The sequence below is a fragment of the Dermochelys coriacea genome, chromosome 9, assembly GCF_009764565.3.
Source record: "Dermochelys coriacea isolate rDerCor1 chromosome 9, rDerCor1.pri.v4, whole genome shotgun sequence".
Taxonomy (NCBI): Eukaryota; Metazoa; Chordata; order Testudines; family Dermochelyidae; genus Dermochelys; species Dermochelys coriacea.
In genome coordinates, this window is record NC_050076.1 from 89,499,473 (window position 1) to 89,523,416 (window position 23,944).

The window sequence follows — 23,944 nt, forward strand, 5'->3', positions numbered from 1 at the left end:
GTACCGACAACGAGAGGCGATCCCTGGCAGCCGCAAATGCCTCTGGTGTAGTTAGTACTGAGATAGTATCGGTACAGTGCAGTGCTACCGATATTGAATCCTCTTCTGGCTCCGGACTCGATGGTACCTGCGTAGGTGCCAAAGTCAATGGTGTCAGCTTCTGCAGTACCAAGGCAGACCAGTGATTGGATTTAGACTGCACTCTGCTCTGATCCCCAATGCCTGGCAGTCTTCGGAGTCCAGGATTGCCCCCTTTTGGCAGCTTGTTTCTTATGCCTTTTTCTAGGCACTGGGGATAATGATCAGTGCCGGGACTCTGGTATGGTAGAAGGAGCACTCCTTCCTTATGCCAAGACACTCAGTGCTGAATCTGACCAGCCTGACTCAGATGGAGGTCTCAGTGTCATCTCCATGAGCAGAAACTTTAGCCTGGCCTCCTGATCCTTCTTTGTGCAAGGCTTAAAATCCTTGCAGATTTGGCAATGATCCCCAATATAAGCTTCCCTCAGGTACTTCAGGCAGCTTCAGTGTGGGTCACTCAGGGGCATAGCCTTACTGCAGGAAACACAGGGCTTGAAGCCCAGTGACTAACTCATCCCTCAGCACCAAGGATCAGGTGAAAAAAAACCAACAAACACCAAAAACTAGCTACTTAATTACTAACCACACTAGCTACTTACAATATATAGAGAAAAGTCCACGGAGACCTTGTGAATGCAAAAACAGCAATTCCAATGACCATCACGGATAGCAAGAAGGGGGTGTAAGGTTAGTTGTGCACTTTACTGGTACTAAAGGCACACAGCAGCACAGGGTGCTTGAGCCACCCCGACAGATACCACTGATGGATAAATTCCCAGTGACTATGCACGGGACCTGTGTATACCAAGAATGGAATGCACATATGAAGAATTTTAGTGCTTTAGATGTTCATTGTAGTGTAGTATTCCACACAGTGCTTTTGCACCTCAATACAAACTAGCAACTTAAAAATAAGAAATTTAAATTTTACTCTGATGCAGAAAGCAGATTAAGACTATTTCAACTAGCAGAACTGTTCAATTACCACAGCAAGCAAATAGCATCAGCCAGAGAAACTAAAACGGTGAGCATAATCCAAGGTCATAGTCAATGTGATAAAGAAGCTGAAAATTACAGAAAGGAAATCAGTGTTGAAGATACTGACTAAACATGCATTTTAAAAGATTAAGGTATTTTCTTATGGTTGATAGTTCCTTTAATATGTTTGATATCTAAACTTCTATCAAAAAAATATATGATCTACTTTTTAAAAAAACATATGTGATGAGAATGACTCCAATACAAGCTCTATTGTTTACCCAATCAAACTTTAAAAAATAAATTCATAAGAAATTTGTACAATTTTAATCCATGTTGTGAAATAAGACTCAGAGATATTATGAACTCAATTAGTTCTTATATGACAGGAAAGGTTTTTTTTTTTTTAAAAAACAAGATGAATTATTTAAAAACTAAACTGCACTGATGTAGTATTTATACTATAAACCAAAACCCAAGAAAATGTTTAAAGTAACACTCATATCAACATTCCCTATTTTACAATAGGGCTACGAGTATATAAATTCCATATACCATGATCAAAATGTTAAAAACTCGGGTACCTAAGTTAGGCACCTACCCCACATATGAGGTACTAAGCACCTACCATTCCCAGACTTCAATAAGAGTTGAGGATGTTCAAGACCTCTGAAAAATTAGACCACTTGAATCCATATTTAGTCACATAAATTGAGATCTACAGTTTCCAAAAGCGACTAGCAATTTTAGGGTGTTCAACTTGAGATGCCTTAAAGTGACCCGATTTTTATAGTGTGTGTGGAACCAACCCTCTGAAAATCAGGCCCTTTTAGAGACATCAAGTTGGACACTTAGATTGAAGCATCCACAAGCACTGCTCACTTTTGAAAATGTAAGTGAATGTGCTTAACTTTATGGAAATTGTGAAAATTTTGGCTGATATGGTGCTATATTATTCATACACAATTGGATGAGTTGAATATATACTGCACTAATGTACTACTAGACCTCAATAGTTGAGCCACTAGTTTCAGTATAAATAAGATCACAGACTGAATATATTAAATTTTTTAATTGGTTTTGGTTTTCTCTCTGCTCAAATGCTAATTCTGAGTCTAGCAATTTAAAAATAGGGAAGCTGATTTTTCCCCAAAAAATAACTTGTGGGTACAAACAGCACTGTTCAAACATACAGCTTACCTTATCATGCATAGTCCAACCTACATATTTTAAATAGCTGTCATTAAGAAAGGCATCACTATACATTTTCATCCATATTCCGATCTCTTCAATACAGATAGCTCTTATTTCAGCTATTGCATCTCTGCAAAGGGGAAACAAAAGTTAATGGTGAAAAGTAAAGTATTTACAACAAACCCAAAAAAGTTTACAAAGCTACAAATTACAGAACAAGTTAACTTACCGGTATCTATGCACAAAAACACCTTTAAATATTGCATTCATCATATTTTCTATTTCATCCTGATTTTCTTGAAGCTGAAAACACATAAGAGTAAATAATCACCGAATGATTACTGTAAAATGTGAGTACTGTAAATGATTTTGGTACTGAAGGAGTGCACCACATGCATATTTTTGTAGTTTATTATTCTATTTGAGTCTTACATGACAGATTCTAGTAAAAAGAAAATTGATTCAAAATTGTTTTGACAGTTCAGTCTATTCCGCAGTGAATATCTGTAAGTGCCAGTTTTCAGCATCATGCCTCATTATTTTAGACACTTTAAATATTACAGCATGTCAATAATTATAATGTTGACAACTAGAAAAGAGGCCAAATGTTTTCCTTCCCTCTTACAAAGGCATTTTAACCTTTAGTAAATTCCTTTTGTCTAATAATTTTGTTTGGAGAAAACAGTAATTTAAATTAAATGTATTGTTTCTCCACATCTGGCGTTCATTGTTTTAACCCTCTCCCTATTGCTTCACTGGAGGAAAAAAGGGCAATTGAATGAGGGACCTCTGAAGAAATGAATTTCAAGGAAGAGTGGGATATTAGAAATGATGGAGACAAAAAACAGTCCAGCTTCCACATATAGAAATAAAGTGGAAGAAAGCATAGACAAAACAGCAAGACACAAATGAAGGATCCAGTTAGCTGTGGAGCTTGGGTGAAAAGAAGAGAAGAAATGTGCAGAGCTATAAAGGCAAGGACCAGGAGCTTAAATTTAGAGCAGAAGCAACAAACACACAATCAGATAGAAGACAGACGAATTAATCAAAGCTATAAAAGGCTGACAGAGAAAGTCTAAAAACCAAACATACAGGGGGCAAAATAAGCCAGGGCAGTCTCAATTCTTACACCCTTTCCCTTTTGGAATCTGTGTGCTGTCTATTCAAGACCTACTCTTGTAAACACGAGTAGTCCCACTGAATTGAACAGGACTATACATGTGTAATCTTCAAAGGTCAGGGCCATAAATGGAAGCTCTTTGGAAGACAAACATGAGACCATCTTACTAGTAATATCTAATAGTATATTTCCATTGTTCAAACTAAAATTAGTAAATAACTACATAAAGGGTGAAAAGAAAAATTAAAACTTTTTTTGTTTTAATCACCTAGAATATTTTTAACTTATGGGGGAGAAGATTTCATTTTAAACATTAAAAATGGCATCATGAAAAGTGCTATGCCGACAGCAATAAATTAGCAGAGTTTCCTATGTACAGAAAGGAAATGATAGAGACAGCTTAAGTTAACAGCTTTACCTCAACTTTGACTTCAGACAGGACAACTTCTATGGACAAGAAAACAGTTCAAAGGACTTTCTGCTGAGATTTTTTTTTGTGACAAGGGCAACTGTTTATTATACTGAGATAACCTACTTCTTTACCCTCGACTAAAAAGAGTAGTCAATAGATGGTAAATTTTGTTTATACCTAGCTGAGCTCAATTTGAACCAAGAGATTAAATGTGATGTATCCCATGCATGTCTTCTGAACTTCTAGTTTTTATAACACAAGCATGTTGAAGTGTTTACCAAACTAATATTTGACAGTTTTGTGCAATTTAAAGCAGCAGCAAAATGGCAAAAAAAAATTCCTTTGCAAAAACAGATTCATACAAGATTAATTGTTGTAATTTCATCAACATTTTCTCTCCTTCATCCCATCATGCACAGCAGCTAGAAATATTTAACAATTGCTCTAACCTCCTTCCTCTTCTGTAGCAAAAGTTCCAGCCTATCATTAGCTCGTTTTCCAATTATTTTATTTCGCTCTGCTTCATATTGCCGTTGTGTATTGTCCATGTTAATGCTAAGATTTAATGCCACATTCACTAAAGCAGTCATCAGCTTCATAGCTACAAAAAAATGTAAAAAGTGAAAATTGATTTTAAAAGTTACCTTTGTAACAAAGATGAAAACAAATGAGTTATATTAAATATTCAAGTAAAATACTCTAGTACCACTTGTAAATACAATTGCTGCATATATTAAAGTGTTGTGAATATATTCAATACATCCGTTTTAAACTTCAAGACATAAATAAAAATTGCAGACTTATTTAAATAAAAGCATAATTTTGCTGATAACTGATGTAGAAAAATAAAAAAATTACTCGAACTGTATTATTTATTCAAATTGGTTAGCAATACAAGTAATGCATAAAAAGCGCAGTTAAGACAAACTTGTGGAAAAATGCCCTAACATTTTTACTCAATAATTAGCTATTTTATTTTATTCTATTTACTTTTTCATACTAAGTCCATCATTGTGATCTCTGAACTACAACATATGCATTTATGTAACTGAGCCTTATTTCATTTAGCCGATCATATACAAATGTTAAAATGTGTTGCCTCAGAAACATTAAATTAAGAGGACTCCACCATTAAATTAGTTAATACAGTCCACTGCTCAAATCACTCAACCTCCAAAAAACAAGTTAGAATTTCTCTCTCATCAAAAGGAGATCACAGAAAGTTAGGACTATGATTTTCTTATGGAGGTCACAGAAATCATGAATAAAAACTGTGCAATCTTGGAAATCGCTGTAAACACACATTTGATTAGGCCCCAAATTGAGTGGTGTTGTGACCCCATGCATTAGGTCAGAACGCCACTCAGATTTGGACCCCCCACCCCTCCATAGTTTGAGACAGAAGGATGGATGGGCCAAATCTCAGTGGTGCTCCAACCCTGTGCACAATGTCACATACCCCTACAGGGAGAATGTGGAGAGGGCTCCCTCTCCAGCCCCTGCTCCTGGGCCTTACCCCATTATATGCTCGTATATGTTGAGGTAGCAAGAACTACATTATTTGGTGACCCTTCTGTGACTTATCCTTTTTCTCCCCCATGTCTGCCATGAAATTTATTAAAAATTTCTGTGCCCAAATCAGAATCGTTACTGTACTGGGTTTTTCTCATCCCTGCAATCACAGTGTTTTTAGGATTCTTGTATTTTATTTACAGAAATAGCATAACGGCATTAGCTAATCAGAAACCAAATACCTGATCAAAATGCAGAATATAATTTAAAAATGAAATTTGTCTTTCTTTTAGCAGAAAATAACCTAGTATGTCTAGTCACTAAACCAGAGACGATCAACAATATATTTAGCCCCACTATAACTTTTGTAATAATGTCAGGGCCAAAACATACACAGGTCGGAGATGAAATGGTATATTACAAGTAAACACCATAGGAAGGGGAGTAAGAATGTTTGAGTAGATATCACTGAAGGAGGGTGTGACAGGGTGCTGGGAAGAATTGCTGACTCAGCCTTCTGTCATGCCAGCTCCCATTAAGGGAAGTAAATTGGAGCTGGCTAGAGGAAACCCGTGCCCAACTACTGAATGGGATACACCAATAGCCTGGGGCTATATAAAAGGCTGGGACGAAGGAAGCAGGGGGAAAGGAGGAGCAAGGGAGTAGAAGCAGAGTGGCAGCTCTTCCCTCCTGGGTGCAAACACTAGAACCCAAGCTGTGTATGCTGAAAAGGCGGTGGGAGCACAACCTGTCAATAAATGGCACCAGTGGTTACTGAACTCCAGGGTCTCTGAGTGACTTTGTTAGAACAGCAGGGGCAGAAGGCCCTGCAACACCCCGCGACAGAGGGCAATAGGTGAGGAACTTTAGCACAAAGAGGTGCGAAAGAACTTTGAGGTCTGAATAATGTGGCATTCTGTGACCTTTAAGGAATGGAGAAATCCCATGAGGCTGCAGCGATTTTTAGATGTTAGAATCACTTCAGACCAACTAAACCATGATTGTTGGCTATTCCTACTTTAAACAGAGTGCATGTATCAATAATACAGATCCTACTACTTACTTTACAAAAAGTAGTTCCACTGACATGTATGCAGCTACTAATATGGAGTAAATGCTACAGAATCAGGGCCATAATTTAAAATGATCACTTTACTCTATTTAAAATCAGTGGCTTTCAACCTGTGGTCCGTGGACTCCTGTGGTCCAAAAACTATGTCTGAAGGATCTGTGAAAGGTTGCTGTTATCATAGAACAGTGGTTTTCAACTTGTGGTTCACAGACTATGTCTAAGATTTCCAAAGAAGTCCACACCCACCGCTCAAAATTTTTTAGGGCTCCAAAAATGAAAAAAACGGTTGAAAACCACTGATCTAAATTAACGTACAAATGGGATAATTCCTGCAGCCTTTACTCAAACCCTACTCCCACTTACTTCACTGGGAGTATTACTTAAAGACTGCAAGAGTAGACTCCAAGTAACTGAATTTACATCAGTGATAGAGTATAATACAAGCAAAAAGAAAAGGAGTACTTGTGGCACCTTAGAAACTAACAAATTTATCTGAGCATAAGCTTTCGTGAGCTACAGTTCACTTCATCGGATGCCTCAAATAAAGCTTATGCTCAAATAAATGTGTTAGTCTCTAAGGTGCCACAAGTACTCCTTTTCTTTTTACGGATACAGACTAACACGGCTGCTACTCTGAAAATACAAGTAAAGCAACTGCAAAAGAATGTGACAGGACCAATGTCTTCTCTGGACAGTAATGTAAGTTTACGTTTTTGCTTCTTTATCATGAATGCTTTGACAGTGTCTCAGCAGCAATCTGACAGCAGGAGCCAATGGGCTATGTCATGGTGTTCTATTCCACTGACCATATGCCTTGAATATACAAGTGACTGAATAACCAAATAAAGCAGATTGTGAAGTTTACCTACAAATAAGAACTAGTTAGTTTAACTTCTAAAAGTTGCCATCACCAACTTGATCAAAAATAGAGACCAAACTCATCCCTGGGATTCGGTTTTAACGAGATCGGATTTACCACCTTCACAATACAAAATTCATCTTAAAACTCCTCAGATTTGGCCACTTCTAGCTGCCCTCTTTTTAGAAAGCCTCTCCCACTTACCTGTGATTTGCATGGTGCAAGAAGCCACCTTCATTTAAGCCATCAGAACTCAATTAACCCTTTCTCAGAAGTATCAGGTTGTTTTATTCAAAAACACTAACAGCCTGTTACACTGTCTTCACAAGGGACAGATTTTAATTTAATAAATATATTTAAAAAACATGCCAAAGGAAGTATGGATTATTTCACAAGAATATTTAAAATGTTTTATCAGTGGCTGATTTATGGTTAAAAATTCTTTAAACTTTTAAATGAAAAACAATGCATTCATAGACTGACGTTATGACAGGCCTTCAATTAAAGCACAGTAACTTTTTCTGCAAGTAAAAACAGTGAGAAGACAATGATACTCAATTTTAAAAACTATATTCTGATAGTGAGAGATGTTTAGGGTCGTAACAAAACATTTTTACTTGCAAAGGATAAAGGAGAACATTATCAGCATTTTAAAAGATACAAAACCTGTAAATCTGTAACTTTAACATAGTTCATTTTTATTTATTAGTTCCGTTTATCCATTGATATAAACCAACAATTGCTGTAAGTAACATTGATAATCAGAGAAGCAAGAGAATTCTTTCCAGGGAACATTTTAATACTAAAAATTACTTTAAAAAATTATAAAAACTAGAACTAAAAAAAACTGATCCAGAATACAAAACTGAATAATTAAATGAAAATGAAATGACTAAACCCAATGCAACAAAATATGAAAGAGCTGAATACTGACTATTCAAAAAGTTTTACAAAAACAAAGTCTTCTCCAACACTGAAAACTGAATAGAAAATGTATACAGAAGCTGAATAAATAAAAAGATGCTGACCTGCTAGCGTGCTAGTGTGTCGAAATGCTCTGACTTGTGAGTCCGATAGTCCTGTAAGCAGTGAAATGACTGTATCCATCATATATTCGTCATATATGATACTATATTGACACTGTCGGACCAATACTCCAATGAACTCACAAAAACTGGATTTGAACTTCTTCCATTGAGGACCAGCCATGGTAAGTGGATAATCTCCACTATCCTACAAACACAAAAATATCTTCAAACATTAGCCACGATTATAACTATAAAAAAATTACGTATTTTTATATTGTTGATTAGAACATAACAGTTCAGAATACAGATATGTTGAAGGATTAAAAAAAGGGTTTGTTAAAACAGAGCGAGCCTGGTTCTCTGCTGGCGTAAACAGGTACAACTCACTATTTGGCCCAAAAACGTACATTTACTTGTCAATTCAATTTTGCTATGCACAGAACAAGCATTCACCTAGTGGAATTTATTGACATTCCTTGCACAAAAATAAAAAATATATTGAGCTAATGTTCCACTGACCATTTTTTTTTCCCCCCATAAAAAACTAAAATAAAACCCCCCTAGACGACAAAAAAATATTTAGTATAACCACAGTTAGAATAACGGAAGGGCCATGTAATCACAGAGTTATACATCAAGGTCATGAACCAAGGAACTATTAGAACTTTACAGAACCAGTAACTGTAAAATGCTAAACTATTACCCCACAAAAATAACTAGTATCTACTTTATTTCTGCCTCTAAAAAAATATATATCTAATAGTGAAGGGAGAGACCAGTGTGCATATGTAAAAGATAAAACAAGTAAAACTGGTAAGTGATTTACATTTTCCTTTATTAACTGCTTCTGCAGATCCCCATTTCAAGAGACTAACTAGCAGCAGCATATTTCATAAGGAAAAAGTTAAAGTGTACTTAATTAAAAAGTGATTAAACCATTGTCCTAAAACAACTTCCAGACTTAACTCCAAGCACCAGAAAGCAATACTTTCTGATTGTATAACTCTAGGTATCAGTTTGAAAGATTTTATGAAGAGATGCTCCTTAAACAGTAGCTAATGATTATCTAAAATATATTCCCAACCTCTATGGTAATGTAATTCCAATCTGGTCATAACAGACTTGGACACAATGTATAATCCAATTAGAAAAGGTACTCACCCTGTGCAGGAACTGAGGTTCTTCGAGATGCATGTCTCTATGGGTGTTCAATAGTAGTAGTCCTTGTGCCTGGGATTGAAGATCTTTGGTAACAGTGCCCGTTGGGCCGCACATGCAATACTCCCCCGTCTCATGCCATAAGCAACATCTATATAGTGCTGGGTGGTCCAAATGCCCTCAGTTCCTTCTCTACTGCAGAGTCAATATTTGAACTCTGAAGCAGAGGGGAGGGGGGTGGGTAGTGGAGCATCCATAAGGACAAACATCTCAAGGAACCTCAGTTACTGTATAGGGTGAGTAGCCTTCTCTTCTTTGAGTAGTGTTCCTAGAGATATTCCACAATAGGTCACTGTAGAACAGTGCCTCTAGATGGAAGGTTGGGGCTTCGGAGTGATTGCTACTCAGGAGGATAGGAATGTATGTCTTGGTAGTGCATCTGATGCAGTGTCATGGATGATTGTGTAAAGATGACTGAAGGTGTCCGTGGACACCCAAGTGGCTGGCTTCACAACTGGCAGTAATCAGCATGTTATTCAGAAAAACTATCAACGTGGAGAGCGACTGAGTGGAGTGCATGCGAGCGTGAGATGCAAGCTGAAGTTTGCCGTGTTGATAGCAGAGGTAGATGAACTCCAAAATCCATTTAGAAAAACATTGTTTGGATACAGCCAAACCCTTTGATCTTTCAGCAATATAGAGGAATAAAACTGGTGACTGTCTAAACGATTTGGTTCTGTCAAGGTAGAAGGCTAGTGCCTGTCTGACATCTAAGGTACGTAGCGAGGCTTTGTGCTGGTTGCCACACTTTCTTTCTTGGGAAAGAAAGTAGTAAAGTTTACATAGTTGGTTTAGATAGAAAGAGGACAGTACTGTGGGTAAGAACTTTGGGTAAGGATGTAATGTGACCTAATCTACATAGAAGTTTGAGCATGGGGGGCGGGGGAGGGAGCCATGAGGGCACCTATGTCTTCTACGTAGGTCAGGCGGATGTAATAGCCACAAGAATTGCAATTTTCATGGATAGGTGCATGTAGGAGTTGCTTGCCTGTGGTTCAAAGGGGGGCTGGTGATACAGCATAGAATGAGGCTGAAATCCCAAGGTGTGGTGGGGTATCCTACTTCAATGTAAAGGTTTTGGATTCCTTTAAGGAATCTTTTCGTCATCGGGTGGGTAAAAACCATCTGACCCTCTATCTGGGAGTGGAATGCAATAATGGCGGCCAGAACAGAGCTTGTGAATAGCCCCGATATCTTGAGTTCCAGGATGTAATCCAGAATGAGTGGTAATTGATAGGATATTTTTGTACCTTTCCACTTCCATAGGTACATATATTGATTGGATGGGCATCTGTTATTTAAAAGAATTTCCTTTACTCCTTCCGAACAGGTTATCTCTGGATCCTGGAACCATGAAGGAGCCAAGCCTTCGGATGGAGAAGTTCTAGATTCGGATGGAGAATCTGGCCTGTCTCCTGGGAAAGATGGTGTGGAGTGAACTGCATGGTGAATGGTGGACAGACCACCATACACAAGAGGTAAGGATATACCTGTTGTGGCCATGTGAGGCTGTGAGGATGACCCTGGCTTGTTCCACTTGTATCTTGTGGAGCACTCTGAATAGTAGGGGAAAGGGTTGGAAAGTGTAGAGGAGGAGTGCATCCACGTAATGAGGAAGGCGACCCCAACAACTGGTGACCAAGACTTGCCCTTCAGCTAATTGTGGGCATTTGGCATTTTGGGGAGTGGTGAACAGATCTACGTTCATGAACTTCCCAGCAATTTAATACATCTTGTGTCCATCTCCGGCTCACTGAGTCTACCGTGATGTTTAGATGTCCAGATAGGTATGTGGCAGAGATGTTGATGCCTTGTTGCATACAGCAATTCCGCAATTTCACAGCTTCAGTACATAGGGACTGGAACTTTGCTCACCCATCTGTTGATGTAAGACATGCAGGCAATGTTGTTTGCCATTACTCTTAGGGTCCTTTGTCTGATTATTGGTAGAAAATGTTGGCACGCATTGTGGACTGCATTTAATTCTAAGAGGTTGATGAGCAACATGGATTCTAAGGAGGACCACTTGCCTGTACCATGTGAATCTACAGATGTGCTCCCCAACCAAGTAGTGAGGTGTCAGTCGTCAGTATCAAGGACAGTGGTAGTTAGAGGAAGGGGAGACATGCAGACATTTGAGGATTGCATCCATCAGTCTAATGAGTCCTTGATCTTGATTGCTATCAAGAACAGTTTGTTTAGGCTGTGTCGGTGGGGTATGAAGCCATCCCTGCAGGAAGTTCATATGTAATCTGGGGCATTTCCCAAAGAATGCCACAGCCATATCACTGAGTAGCTGTAGACAAGTCCTGGTGGAGATCCATGGGCTGGTTCTCAAAGTGGAGATGTGATTGCCTATTGCAGAAAATCTGTGACCTGAGAGAAAGGCTCTGGCCTTCACAGCAGTGGCTCTCAATCTTTTTGGATTACTGTACCCCTTTCAAGAGTTTGATTTGTCTTGCGTACCCTCAAGTTACAACTCATTTAAAAACTAGTTGCTTACAAAATCAGACATAAAAATACAAAAGTGTCACAGCACACTATTACTGTAAAACTGCTTACTCTCTCATTTTTACCATATACTTATAAAATCAATTGGATTACGTTTCAGTGTATAGCAAACAGAGCAGTATAAACAAGTCATTGTCTTTATGAAATTTTAGTTTGTACTGACTTCACTAGTGCTTTTTAGCATAGCCTATTGTAAAACTAGTCAAATATCCAGAAGAGTTGATGTACCCCTAAAAGATCTCTGCATATCCCCAGGGATACGTGTACCCCTTGTTGAGAATCATTGCTTTATAGCATCCAGTTGGGCCCCCCAATAAATTCCTGATGCTATACTGGCATCAGTATCGATTTTTGTATGTTTATCTGGAGGCCAAGGTCTGAGAAAAAGTCCATCATTTTTCTTATGGCTTCAAAACATGTTGACTTTGGACGGATCATTGAGGAGGCAGTTGTCTAGGTATGGGAATATTCCAATCACTTGTTTGCACAGGTGCGCCGCCACCACTGAGAGGACCTTGGAAAATACCCTAGGTGCTGCAGAGAGGTCAAAGGTAGTATCTATTATTGATAACGGTCAGACTACAGAACAAATCTGTAGAACTGCCTGTGGGAGTGTTTATGGCAATATGGAAGTATGCATCTTGGAAGTTGAGGGCCGAGAACCAGCTCCCCTATTCCAGTGCTGGGATTATTATTGACAGTGTGACCATCTTGAAGCGTTGTAGTTTGATCAACTTGTTGAGGTTCCTTGAGTCTAGGATAGGTCTACACCCGACAGATTTCTTTTGGATCAGAAAATAGTGGGAATAAAATCTTTTCCCTCTCTGTTGGAATAAGACCAGTTCTACGGCTTCTAGTCGCAGTGGTTTATTTCTCCTTGAAGAAAAAGTGTTCATGAGAAGGGTCCCTGAAGAGGGAAAGGGAGGGGGAGAGAGGAACAGAACATCTCATTGGAGGTGATTTGTCGCCATGATGGGTAGAATGGGGTCAAACAAACAGCCACCAAACTCATGGATTACTGGAGATGGTTGCAGCAACTGGAGCAGGGAGAGGCATCTCGGGGACTCAACCAAATGTTCAAAATTGTTGTTGGGAGGTGGATGGGTGGGGCATAGTCGCTTGTGCCGATGTCCGTCTGCACTTGGGAAGCGATCTCTGTCGCCTGCATTGTGTATCATAATGCTGTTGAGGGATGAAATGTGGAGGTCAAGATCTTGAGGCAGACTGATATCTGCCCTGTCTTCTCTTCAGCGCTGGTGTAGAGGTGTAAAGGATGTAGAGACTCATCAGTGTGCACAGCAAGGAGTTTAGATCCTTCAAAGGGCAGATCTTCCACAGTGCTGTGCACCTCCCTGAGGAATCCTGAGAGATGGAGCCATGAGGCTCATTTCATCACCACAAATGTTGCAATGGAGCGGGTCGCAGTGTCCTCAGCATCCAGAAAGGCTTGTAGCATTGTATAGGCCAGAAATTATCCTTCTGCCACCAGTGCCCAGAACTGTTCCGTTTTTTTCTTCTGGGAGATGTTGACTGAACTTATGATACTTGGAATCGTTCACATGGTTATATTTGGCTAGGAGACACTCATAATTAGTAATTTGGAACTGGAGGGTAGCTAAAGAATATGCTTTGTGACCGAAGAGGTCTAGCCTCTTCCAGTTCCTGTCAAAAAGGGCTGTTCTGGAATGCGTTGTCATCCTTTCTCCTGCACTGCACTGACTACCAGGGAGTTCAGAATAGCGTGAGAAAATAGGAATTCATGTCCTTAGAGGGGACATAGTACTTATTCTCTGCTCATTTGCAGATAGGTGATATTGATGCTGGGGTCTGCTAGATCACCTTGACTGGGTTCAACAAGGCCTTGTTGATTGGGAGTGCAATCTTTGCTGATTTTACTCGAGGGAATTCTGCACCAAAACCTAAAAATTCACTCAAGAATTCCCCAGAATTCCCTCAAGAGTACCCCCAGAATCAACACCACCAACTTGTTATGCAACAGAAACATCCAAAGCACCAGTAATATATCTGCATGAATGAAAGCTCTGGAGAAAACTCCTCTGGAGCTGACCTCATGGTTCCAGTGTGGAAATAGCATGGGCTTGTCACAGAAAACAGAATGAAATCATCTGTTATCTCTCTATCAAAAGCCTTAGGATATTAGCAGCTGGTGGAGAGATATCAGAGGTAATGTGGTATTTGTACTCTTGGTAAGTAGAACGTAGGGCTTCTTCAAGGGACATACACACGTGCCCCCAACTGTTTACAACGGTTCCACAGCTACCCTGCCAGGTGTGCTATTCCTATAGCCTGGCTATATGGAACCAACATCATGAAGAATGCTGTTTAGCTGGGTTAATGGGTGGTTGTCTGAAAGATTTTTAGCCATCCTACAACACTCATTTCTCGAAGTTAATCAATCAAGTCAGTGATTACCTATTTTGATTTCTGAGCAATGAACTTCTCAGACGAACACCACACTTTTTCCTCTTAAAATTATACAAAAAGAGGAAGGCAAAATCATTTTATCAATACTTGTTGAATGACTGAATGGCATTTAAAAACTTGCTTAAAAAATCCCTTTAGATCTTAGGAAGTCCTACTGATGAATTCCACTCCATTCTGATATTGCAAAAGGTATCATTCTATGATGCAACAACTAATAAGTCTGCTGGAACATGTACCCAACTTACAAAGCTCAAGTCAGTCATGTGAGTGGATGTTGCAAAGACAAAAAGGTGCAAGATAATAAAAATGAAAAGAAATTTTTTTGAAAAGTATATCACATGCAAGAAAGACAGATCTTAAGAACTAACTCCACATTTCAGTAGACTGCTCTCATAACTATGCCATCACAGAATAATGACAAACAGAGGAAGACAACAGGATACAATGGGAACTAAAGATTTTTAAAACTGGACATAACTAGTTTTGTACAGAAAACTAACTGTATTAATTTGGGGCGTATTATTTATCATAAAAAAGTTTTCAGTTTTTGCTTTGCAGTTCCATCAAGGCTGCAACAAAACAACAAAATGACATCAAGTCACTTCAGGTATTACTGCCTTCATTATGAATTTCCTTGATTCAGTTACGACCTAAACACTATTATAAGTGACGCTTCTGTGCATGAATATTATAGGTACTGGAAGTTTGCACTGTTAAATAGTCACATAAAACCCATTTTATCATTTGATTGTATGTTTTAAAAATCAATCTTCTTTCTAACAGAATTTATAATCATGCTGAAATGAAAACTTTTAAGTTACCTTTTAAGTTCCTAGTTTACCCTTTAAAAGAATTAGTGAACATTTCAAGTAATCTGTATATCCTAAATTATGAACCTACTACACTGCGTTTAACTATGCCACCAATGGCCAAAATAATTACCAAGCACATGGAATGGATTGCTTATGTCCAGAATAGAGCAGTGGTACTTGAACCTATCTGAGATAGCAGCAAAAGGAAGACATAGACAGCAATTATACAAATGCAAAAAAAACGTGGATTCAGTTTCTTGATACATTTGGATAAAGAATGCTAAAATAACCCAATAATGCCAGACTTCCATTCCACCTGACCTCTCTTTTTTTCCTCCCTCTTCCTGCCTCTCCCCGTCCCCTTTTCTGCCTATTTGTGTGGGGTTTTTTTTATTGTTACCCTTACCCTAACATGTTGTATCTATGCATTGCAGTTGTAGCCATGTTGGTCCTGGGAGAGAGGACAAGAGAGACAAGGTGGGTGAAGGTAGCATCTTTCCTCAGACCAACTTCTGCTGGTGAGAGAGACGAGCTTTTGAGCCACAAAGAGCTCTTCTTGAGGTCTGGGAAAGGTATGCCTAGCACCACAGCAAAACACAAGGTGGACCAGATTGTACAGCATAAGTAGTTAGGCACATATTGTAAGGGACCATTCAAGGTAGAGTGGCCCACTAACACCTCTGCAATCATAGGACAAAAAGAGGGTTAGTGGGTTACTGATTGTTGTAATAAGCATGAATCCAGTGTCTCTGTTCAGTCCATCATTTTTAATGTCTAGCAAAGTTATGAATATAAGCTCCCAGGCTTGTCTTTTGAAAGTGTTGGGCAGGTTCCCTTTGAGGGTGAGGACAGATAGGTCAGAAAGAGAGTGATCACTTTGTGAAAAATGTTCACCCACAGGTGATGTGGTGTTTTTGTCTTTTATCATTCACTTGTGAGTTCATTCAAGAGTATGCATCTGATTAAGTGAGCTGTAGCTCACGAAAGCTTATGCTCTAATAAATTTGTTAGTCTCTAAGGTGCCACAAGTACTCCTTTTCTCTTTATTCAAGAGTGTAGTGATTATCTGGTTCCACCACATAGTTATTATTGAAGCATTTAATGCACTGGATGAGGTACACCACATGCGATAGGTATGTGCAGGATAGATGGCTCTTGAGAGATGTGTTGTGGGGGATGCTGATCAGCATAGCAATGGAGATACATCTGCAGGTTTTGCATCTGTTGTTCTGGCGCCACTTTGAGTTGGTGTCCCGGTCTGTGGGGAGCTTGCCTTTGATGAGCAGCTCAGAGAGGCTGGGGAGTTGTTTGAAAGCTAGAAGCTGGGGTTCACCAAAAACAAGCTCCCCACAGACAACGTTCCCTTACATGTGCTAACTACTTATGCTAAACAATCTGTTCAACCTTGCACTTTGCTGTGATGCTAGAAGTACCTTTCCCAGACCTGAAGAAGAGCTCCGTGTGGCTCAAAAGCTTGGCTCTCACACCAACAGAAGTTGGCCCAATAAAAGACATTACCTCACCTACCTTGTTTCTCTAATCTTTTAACTATGTCATATTGTCTGATTTTGCAGTTTTGACAAGTTGTGTAATTACATAGTTTTATGGACAGCCTGTGAAACGTGCAGTATTTGCTGATATACTTAAGTTGTAAATCATTTACAAATAAAAAAATTTAAAAAGTAACCTGGAAGCAGATGAAGTTGGACATTTCCTTTAAAAACTGCTGATGCTATTGAAAAAGCTTTATTTTTTAAAATTATGTCATCAGGCTCAGCCACTCCTTTCACTTACTCTCTTCTTATGCTGAGACATTAAACTTTGCAATTCCCATTTTTAAAAAACTGAATATTTTAAACAAATATCCTGCTAACTTTTTTTTAAAAAAAATGTTTAATTTCTCATTCTCAGACTGAATTCAAATGTAACTTAAAAATTCACAACACTGTATGCAATAAAAGTCTCCATTTGATTTCATGATGAAATGATGCATTATTTGAGATTTTCAGTGATGGGATGAGTTACTAACTGGTTATAAAGTCTTGTCAAATATGGTAATTTTTTCTAATGTCAACTTTCCCCCCATCTTATTAATATATTTTATAGTTTACAAAGCTATTACTGGGAGCATCATCATCCAGCAATCTAAATAAGCGAATTTCAAAATCATTAGATTGTAGGAAATTCTCAGAACTTGTGTGTGTTAAAACAGTTACCTCATCAAATTCTTCAGTCATTTTTCGGATTATTTCAGAATTCTGCATATGTCGAAACATTTCTGCTGTAACAACTCCTACAATTCAGACATTAGATTATTAATACTGTAGATATAAGAGAGGCATCACAGATTATCTAAGATCTGAAAAAAGTTAGACAACTGTCAATTTATAGACTTTAAACATCTGAAGTTTTTCATAAAGGTATACAGAAAGACAAATATATGATTTAGTCAAACATATTCATAGTCTGTACACTTTGGAGCAGTGCTAATGTATCTATTGATGTTAAACAGCAGAAGCACCCATATATATTTTGGGGAACATTATATATACAAATTTAATTTATAAGATTTATACATTCCCCTCCTAAAATTTTTTTACAATTTGAAGTACATCAAGTTTTGAGTCTAAAAACATGGATTGGCTGGCTCCCATTTCTAGAAGTATAGACGCAATTATTATTGAGAAATTCAGTTTGATACATTTGAATACAATCATTTTACAAAGTTACATAATACCCTGCAAAATAATGCACTTGTGAGATAATCACTAAGGACAAGATATTTTAAGGTGACAAGCTCAACTCAAAATGAAACAAAGAGTATTTGAATGAGGAATAACATGACATCTTATATCTTTCTTTTCATCAACCCTCCTTCCCTCAAAAAACCCAAAGGTAAAAATAAACCAAAAATCAAACTTTAAAGGCTGAAAATTTATAATTCAAATTTTAAGGCAGGAAGTACTAGAACTACTGTAGATATAGGTTGTTCAGAGTTCCGAATGAGAGGAACCACTGCATCTTTAGGATCCTCTCCAGCCAACTGAGACGCATCAATGACAAGGTCAAAAATGAACCAAATCTCCACAATCCTCACCCAGAGGTCTGATGCCTTTGATGACCAAGAGTATGTTTTGGGAAGTGGGGGCTCCTAGAAGACCTCTCCTACTCAAGATTGAAGTACAATCATTGCAAAACATTAGGTCCCAAGTACCACACCTGCTTTTGTGGATAACTTGGAATATCTCGTTTCTGAGAATGAAAGGCAATTTCACCTGACCACAACACTGGATGAGAGATTGTATTCATGTAAACTAACCTTACAGTATTCAATAGAATATCCAATATCTAAATAGAATCATATAATGATTCCACACTTACTGGTACCATAAAAAGTTTAAGACATAGATCATGCTAAAAAAATAAAGGACTCTGGAACTTTGCTGCCAATATCAAAAAGATGCACTACTGAACTAAGTCCTGCTCTTGGAGATATAGGGAGCTCTAGATCAGTGGTTCTCAGCCAAGTGTCCCTGGCCCCCTGGGGGGCTGTGAGCCATTTTAAGGGGGGGGCGCAGGTCCCAGTGGCTGAATCCTAGAACCCTGGCACCTCCCCATCAGGATTGAATCCCCAAGCGTTCTCCCCACCGGGCTAAAGCCCTGAGCAGCAGGGCTGAAACTGGGAGCCATGGTGCTGAACCCCAGAGCCCTGAGCCCCCCATAGGACTAAAGCAGAGACTCAGCACCCCCTGCGGGATTAAACCCAGGAGTCCAGAGTTTTGGTGCTCTCCTGGGGTTCAAGCCCAGGTGGCCCTGTGGAGCTAAAGACAGGACCTGCATAGCTGAAGCCCAGAGCCACAAGCTCTGGTGCTCCCGCAGGGCTAAAGCCCAGAGCCAGGCACCCCCTGTGGGGCTCAAGCTGGGAGCAGAGCTGCAGGGCTGAAGCCCCGACCCAGTGCCCCCCAAGGGGCTGAAGCCCTACCCTCAGACCTTCAGTCCTGAAACCCAGAGCTCCCGGTGAGACTAAACCCCTGAGCCCCTTGGGCAAAGTTGAAGGGTACTGGGGGCGTCATGTCACCCCACCCAAACTATAGCACCTTATTTAGACCATGGCAATCCCAGGGGGCAGCTCCATACCCTCTCACCTCCTTCTCTCCCCCAGCCTCACCCCTGAGGCCCCACCCCCGGCTAGGTCAGAGGCCAGAAGCTTGAGTCAGGCAGTGCAGGTCTGTTGCTGCTGGTGCTATGGAATCGGCAACTGTGGTACTCCATCTCCTGCTGCTGTTGCCCAGGATTGTGACTGCAGCCAGTAAGAGCCACCTGGGTAGGTGGGGGGGACCCCGCTCCGGAGCCAGCTGAACCCTCAGGGAACAGCAACCATGGCGGGGAGCCCCCAGGCACACAGCCCAATAGCTACCCATCTCTGCACCCTGAGCTACCCCTCTGTCCGCACACAGCCCCTAGCTACCTCTGACCCTACACCATGAGCTACCCTCTGCCTGCACACAGCCCTTAGCTACTCCTCTCCTGGCACCCTGAGCTACCCCCCCTGCCTTCACACAGCCCCTAGCTACCTCCCTGCCTGCATCCAGTCCCTAGCTACTAGCTGTCCCTGCACACTGAGGTATCCCTTGCCAGCGCACAGCCCTGAGCTACCCCCTACCCGCACCCAGAGCTACCCCCTACCCGCACCCAGAGCTACCCCCTACCCATGCACCGCCCCTAATTATCCCTGCACCCTGAGCTACCCTCCTTTCTGCACCCTGAGCTACACATACCCCTGCCAGCACACAGCCCCTAGACGCCCTCCTCCCTGCACCCTGAGCAGTTTTCAAACTTTTTGAGCCGAGTCCCCGCCTTGAGTTATCATTTTTGGTTGCACCCCTCCCCCACAACCCAGACAGGCTGGGTGGCCTCCTGAGGCGAGTCGGGGGATGGAGATGGTGCTCTCTCCCTGGGCCCCATCATGCAGAACTGGCCTGAGCCCTGCCGGACCCTGCTCCCCCCCCGCAATAGAAGTCAAACTAAGCCTATGCTCAAGGCCAACCACCCCACCCTCCCTGGAGTTTTTAAGAGCATGTGGGGTGGTGATCCTCAGGAAATAAAAAGGTTGAGAACCTCTGCTCTAGAGGGGCACTGGAGGTAATGTGCATGTTCAAGGGATGAGGAAATGCCTGATGAAGATCACTTTACACCCCACCTATCTAGAGTATTACCCCACTGGCATGGGCCATCTAGTCTCTTCTTCTGAAAAGGGAGACGTTAAGAGAAAAATGGAGATGAAGGAGCGAGATTGATGGGAGGGGAATCACAAGCCTCAAAAAACCGCATAGGAATAACATAAGAGCCTCTCTAGGCCACCCATTTCAAGACTACTCAAAGATCTTTCAGATCAAAGAAAAATAAGAAAAAGCTGTATTAGACTTCAAACTTAAAATGGTTGCAACAGATAAAGCTATTTAGTAATGTCCAACTCAAATCCAATTTCTAAAATGGAACAAATTAGAGGCATAGCATGACAATCAGTGCCAACAAAATTGCTGAAAGTCTTTAAATGTTCAACTATAGTGAAATTCATCAAGGGGCAAAAAAGATAAAATCACATTCTTTCCAATGTGGGTTAGTAAAGTCTGGTTTGAACTTAAAAGTTTCACCTGCGTTGCTATTTTGGTCAAAAAAGTCACCCCCCCTAACTAAAATAGTTACAAAGGTAAAATCCCTAGTGTGGATGAAGTTATTATGCTATAAAATGAGTTATATCAGTGTAGTTATTCCATTTTCTGTACAGAATAGCTATATTGATATAAAGTACTTTTATACTGGCATACCTGCACCCAGTCTAGGAGGATTCTACAGTTTTAACTATACCAGTATAATTAATGCTGTACAACTGCCTAGTATAGACTAGCCCTAAGAGTGAGAAGGTACTCACTACACTATCAGCATAATAGCAAAGACTACTGAAGAGAGATTTGGCAGGCAATTATCTAAAACAAAGTGGATGTAGGATAGCTAGGAAAGTATTTTAACTTAACATGCTTCCAAAAATATAAATCTTACCTTTGCAGCCTGAACATTGAATAAAGAAGTTGATGAGGTCAAGAAGCGCTATATCTCTGTCATGTTTGTATGACTCTATCCAGTCATCCACTACAGACTGGGTCATGGGGGGAAAGCAGGGGGAAGAGATAGAGAGAAAAACAAAAACTCTATTAGTTTTTAACAAATTGATGAGAAAGTGAACTGTATTTCTCAACTCTTTGCAGGAACACACAAATGGAGATTTTCTTTTACCATTAGTAAAATGGAACCCTTGAAATTTACTGACTGATACCAAGTATAAGTTTTGAATCATCCTTTACTATTACAATACTTTCCTTCAAGAAATGGAAGTCTAATTTACTCTGGAAATATATACAAGCACAAAACTGACCATTAAGTGTGTGCAACTGACCAAAAAGCATATAAATATTGTGTTTCCTCCAACTGACAGAATTTAGTGCAAAGGCCCTGCAATCCTATTAGCAAGGGGACGTAGATAAGTGCTTGATCAAAAAACTTATTAATGAGCCTCAAATTTCCTGGCAAGAATCCAATCCAGCTCCTGCTCATGTGATACAGATGTGCAATAGATAATTTTTGTTGCACTAATCTGTGGCAGAAATCGACAGACCTTTAGTGATAGCAACTTTACTCAGTATCAGGAATTTTAACCTTGCCCATTTTAAAAAGATGCTACCCTTAGTTATTAAATGGTCAAAAAATCCTTCCTGTTAAATGTTTAGCTTTAATCCTCCCTACTTTAGCTTTTCAGCAAGCACTGGTCACCCCCACATAATAACAATAAAGCTGCAATATAAAGTATGTGCCCTTGATAACCATAAACATGATCTATATCTGACCGTTTAGTCATTCAAGCTACTTAAAGGGATAAGTTAAAAATCATATGTAAAAAATTAAAACATCCTATATTTGAGAAATTATATTGTTAAAAGTCTTTCCATTTTATGTAAGTATTTACACATTACGTTTTCATTTCTCAATTAAAACAAATTCAATAAGTCAGTTTCACGTTTAGGTTCTTAGTGATGCAAAACTTGGGTTTCAAACACTGTAGGGGAATATTTGTTTAAAGAGCTGGCCTTTAAAATTTATTGTTTAAAAATTGGGGAAAAACCTGTAGTGGGTTTAATTTTTATAAATACTGGTTTTTACTAAATTTTCAGCCAAATTTGAAGTTGAGCAACCCTTTAAGCCCTAAAGAGACTCAGCTCTTACCTGCATAGCACTCTTGCCCATTTTAACAACCTCAAATAGCATCATGTTTTCCACACCATTCTGTTGGTGATGTCCATTCATCCGGTTTGGACCAGCAGGTTTCCCTGCTCCGTTTCCACCTTTCCCCTTTTCTCCTGGGCCTTTTTTCCCTTTTTTACAGGTCTGCAATCAAATCAAAAGCAACTTTCAAATCACTACAAATGTAAGAACATAAGAACGGTCATATGGGTCAGACCAAAGATACAGCTAGCCCAGTATCCTATCTTTCGACAGTAGCCAATGCTAGGTGCTTCAGAGGGAATGAACAGAACAATTAAATCATCAAGTCATCCATCCCCAATCACCCATTCCCAGCTTCTGGCAAAGAGAGACAAGGAACACCATCCCTGCCCATCCTCGCTAATAGCCACTGATCGACCTATCCTCCAGGAACTTATCTAGTTCTTTTCTGAACCCTGTTATAGTCTTGGCTTTCACAACATGGCAAAGAGTTCCACAGGTTGACTATGCGTTGTGTGAATAAAAACTTCCTTTTGTTTGTTTTAAACCTGCTGCCTATTAACATTAAAAACTAGGGGTCACCAAATGAAGTTATGAGAAGGAGTAAACAACACTTATTTATTTTCTCCACACCATTCATGATTTTATAGATCTTGATCAGATCCCCCCTTAGTAGTCTCTTTTCCAAGCTGAAAAGTCTCACTCTTTTTAATCTCTCCTCATATGGAAGCTGTTCCATACCCTAAATCATTTTTGTTGCCCTTTTCTATACCTTCTCTAATTCCAATAGATCTTTTTTGAGATGGGGTGACCAGATCTGCACACAATATTCAAGATGTGGCCATTCCATGGATTTATATAGAGAAAATAGGCTATTTTTGCTCTTATTATCTATCTCTTTCCTAATGATTCCCAACATTAGCAGGTTTTTTGACTGCTGCTTCACACTGAGTAGATGTTTTCAGAGAACTATCCACAATGACCCCAAGATCTCTTTCTTGGTAACAGTTAATTTAGACGCCATCACAGAATATGTATAGTTGGGATTCTGTTTTCCAAAACTCATTACTTTGCATTTATCAACATTGAATTTCATCGACCATTTTGTTTCCCTGTCACCCACTTTTATGAGATCTCTTTGTAAGTCCAAAGGGGACTGCATAGAATTAACTATCGAGTAGCTTTGTAATCAAAGTTACCAACATTTTAACTAGAACTACTATCAATACAATTACAACAATATTCAGGGTTTGTGCATCTAAAAAAAGTTACTCAATTTGTACAGTAATGATGGTTCTTCAACACTGTGTCCCTATGGGTGCTCCACTCTAGGTGATTCCTGAGAAGTACCCACCACTGGAGGCCAGGACTTCGGAGTCGAGCCTGATAGACGTTAGTACTGTGGCACTGAATTTAGCATCTGC

At 39.7% G+C, this 23,944-nt stretch overlaps 1 protein-coding gene across 5 annotated transcripts in view; it reads right to left on the reverse strand.

Annotated features, from left to right (window-relative positions):
* STAG2 (stromal antigen 2) overlaps window positions 1-23,944 on the reverse strand; it is a 185,896-nt gene that overhangs the window by 77,685 nt on the left and 84,267 nt on the right. For all 5 annotated transcript variants that reach the window (XM_043492946.1, XM_038417707.2, XM_043492944.1 and 2 more), the window contains 7 exons: window positions 22,521-22,682; window positions 21,303-21,399; window positions 17,459-17,535; window positions 8,257-8,461; window positions 4,235-4,386; window positions 2,483-2,556; window positions 2,260-2,383 (listed from right to left, as the gene is read on the reverse strand). In XM_043492946.1, the coding sequence (XP_043348881.1) occupies window positions 2,260-2,383; window positions 2,483-2,556; window positions 4,235-4,386; window positions 8,257-8,461; window positions 17,459-17,535; window positions 21,303-21,399; window positions 22,521-22,682 (891 nt within the window). The remainder of the gene's footprint in view (window positions 1-2,259; window positions 2,384-2,482; window positions 2,557-4,234; window positions 4,387-8,256; window positions 8,462-17,458; window positions 17,536-21,302; window positions 21,400-22,520; window positions 22,683-23,944) is intronic.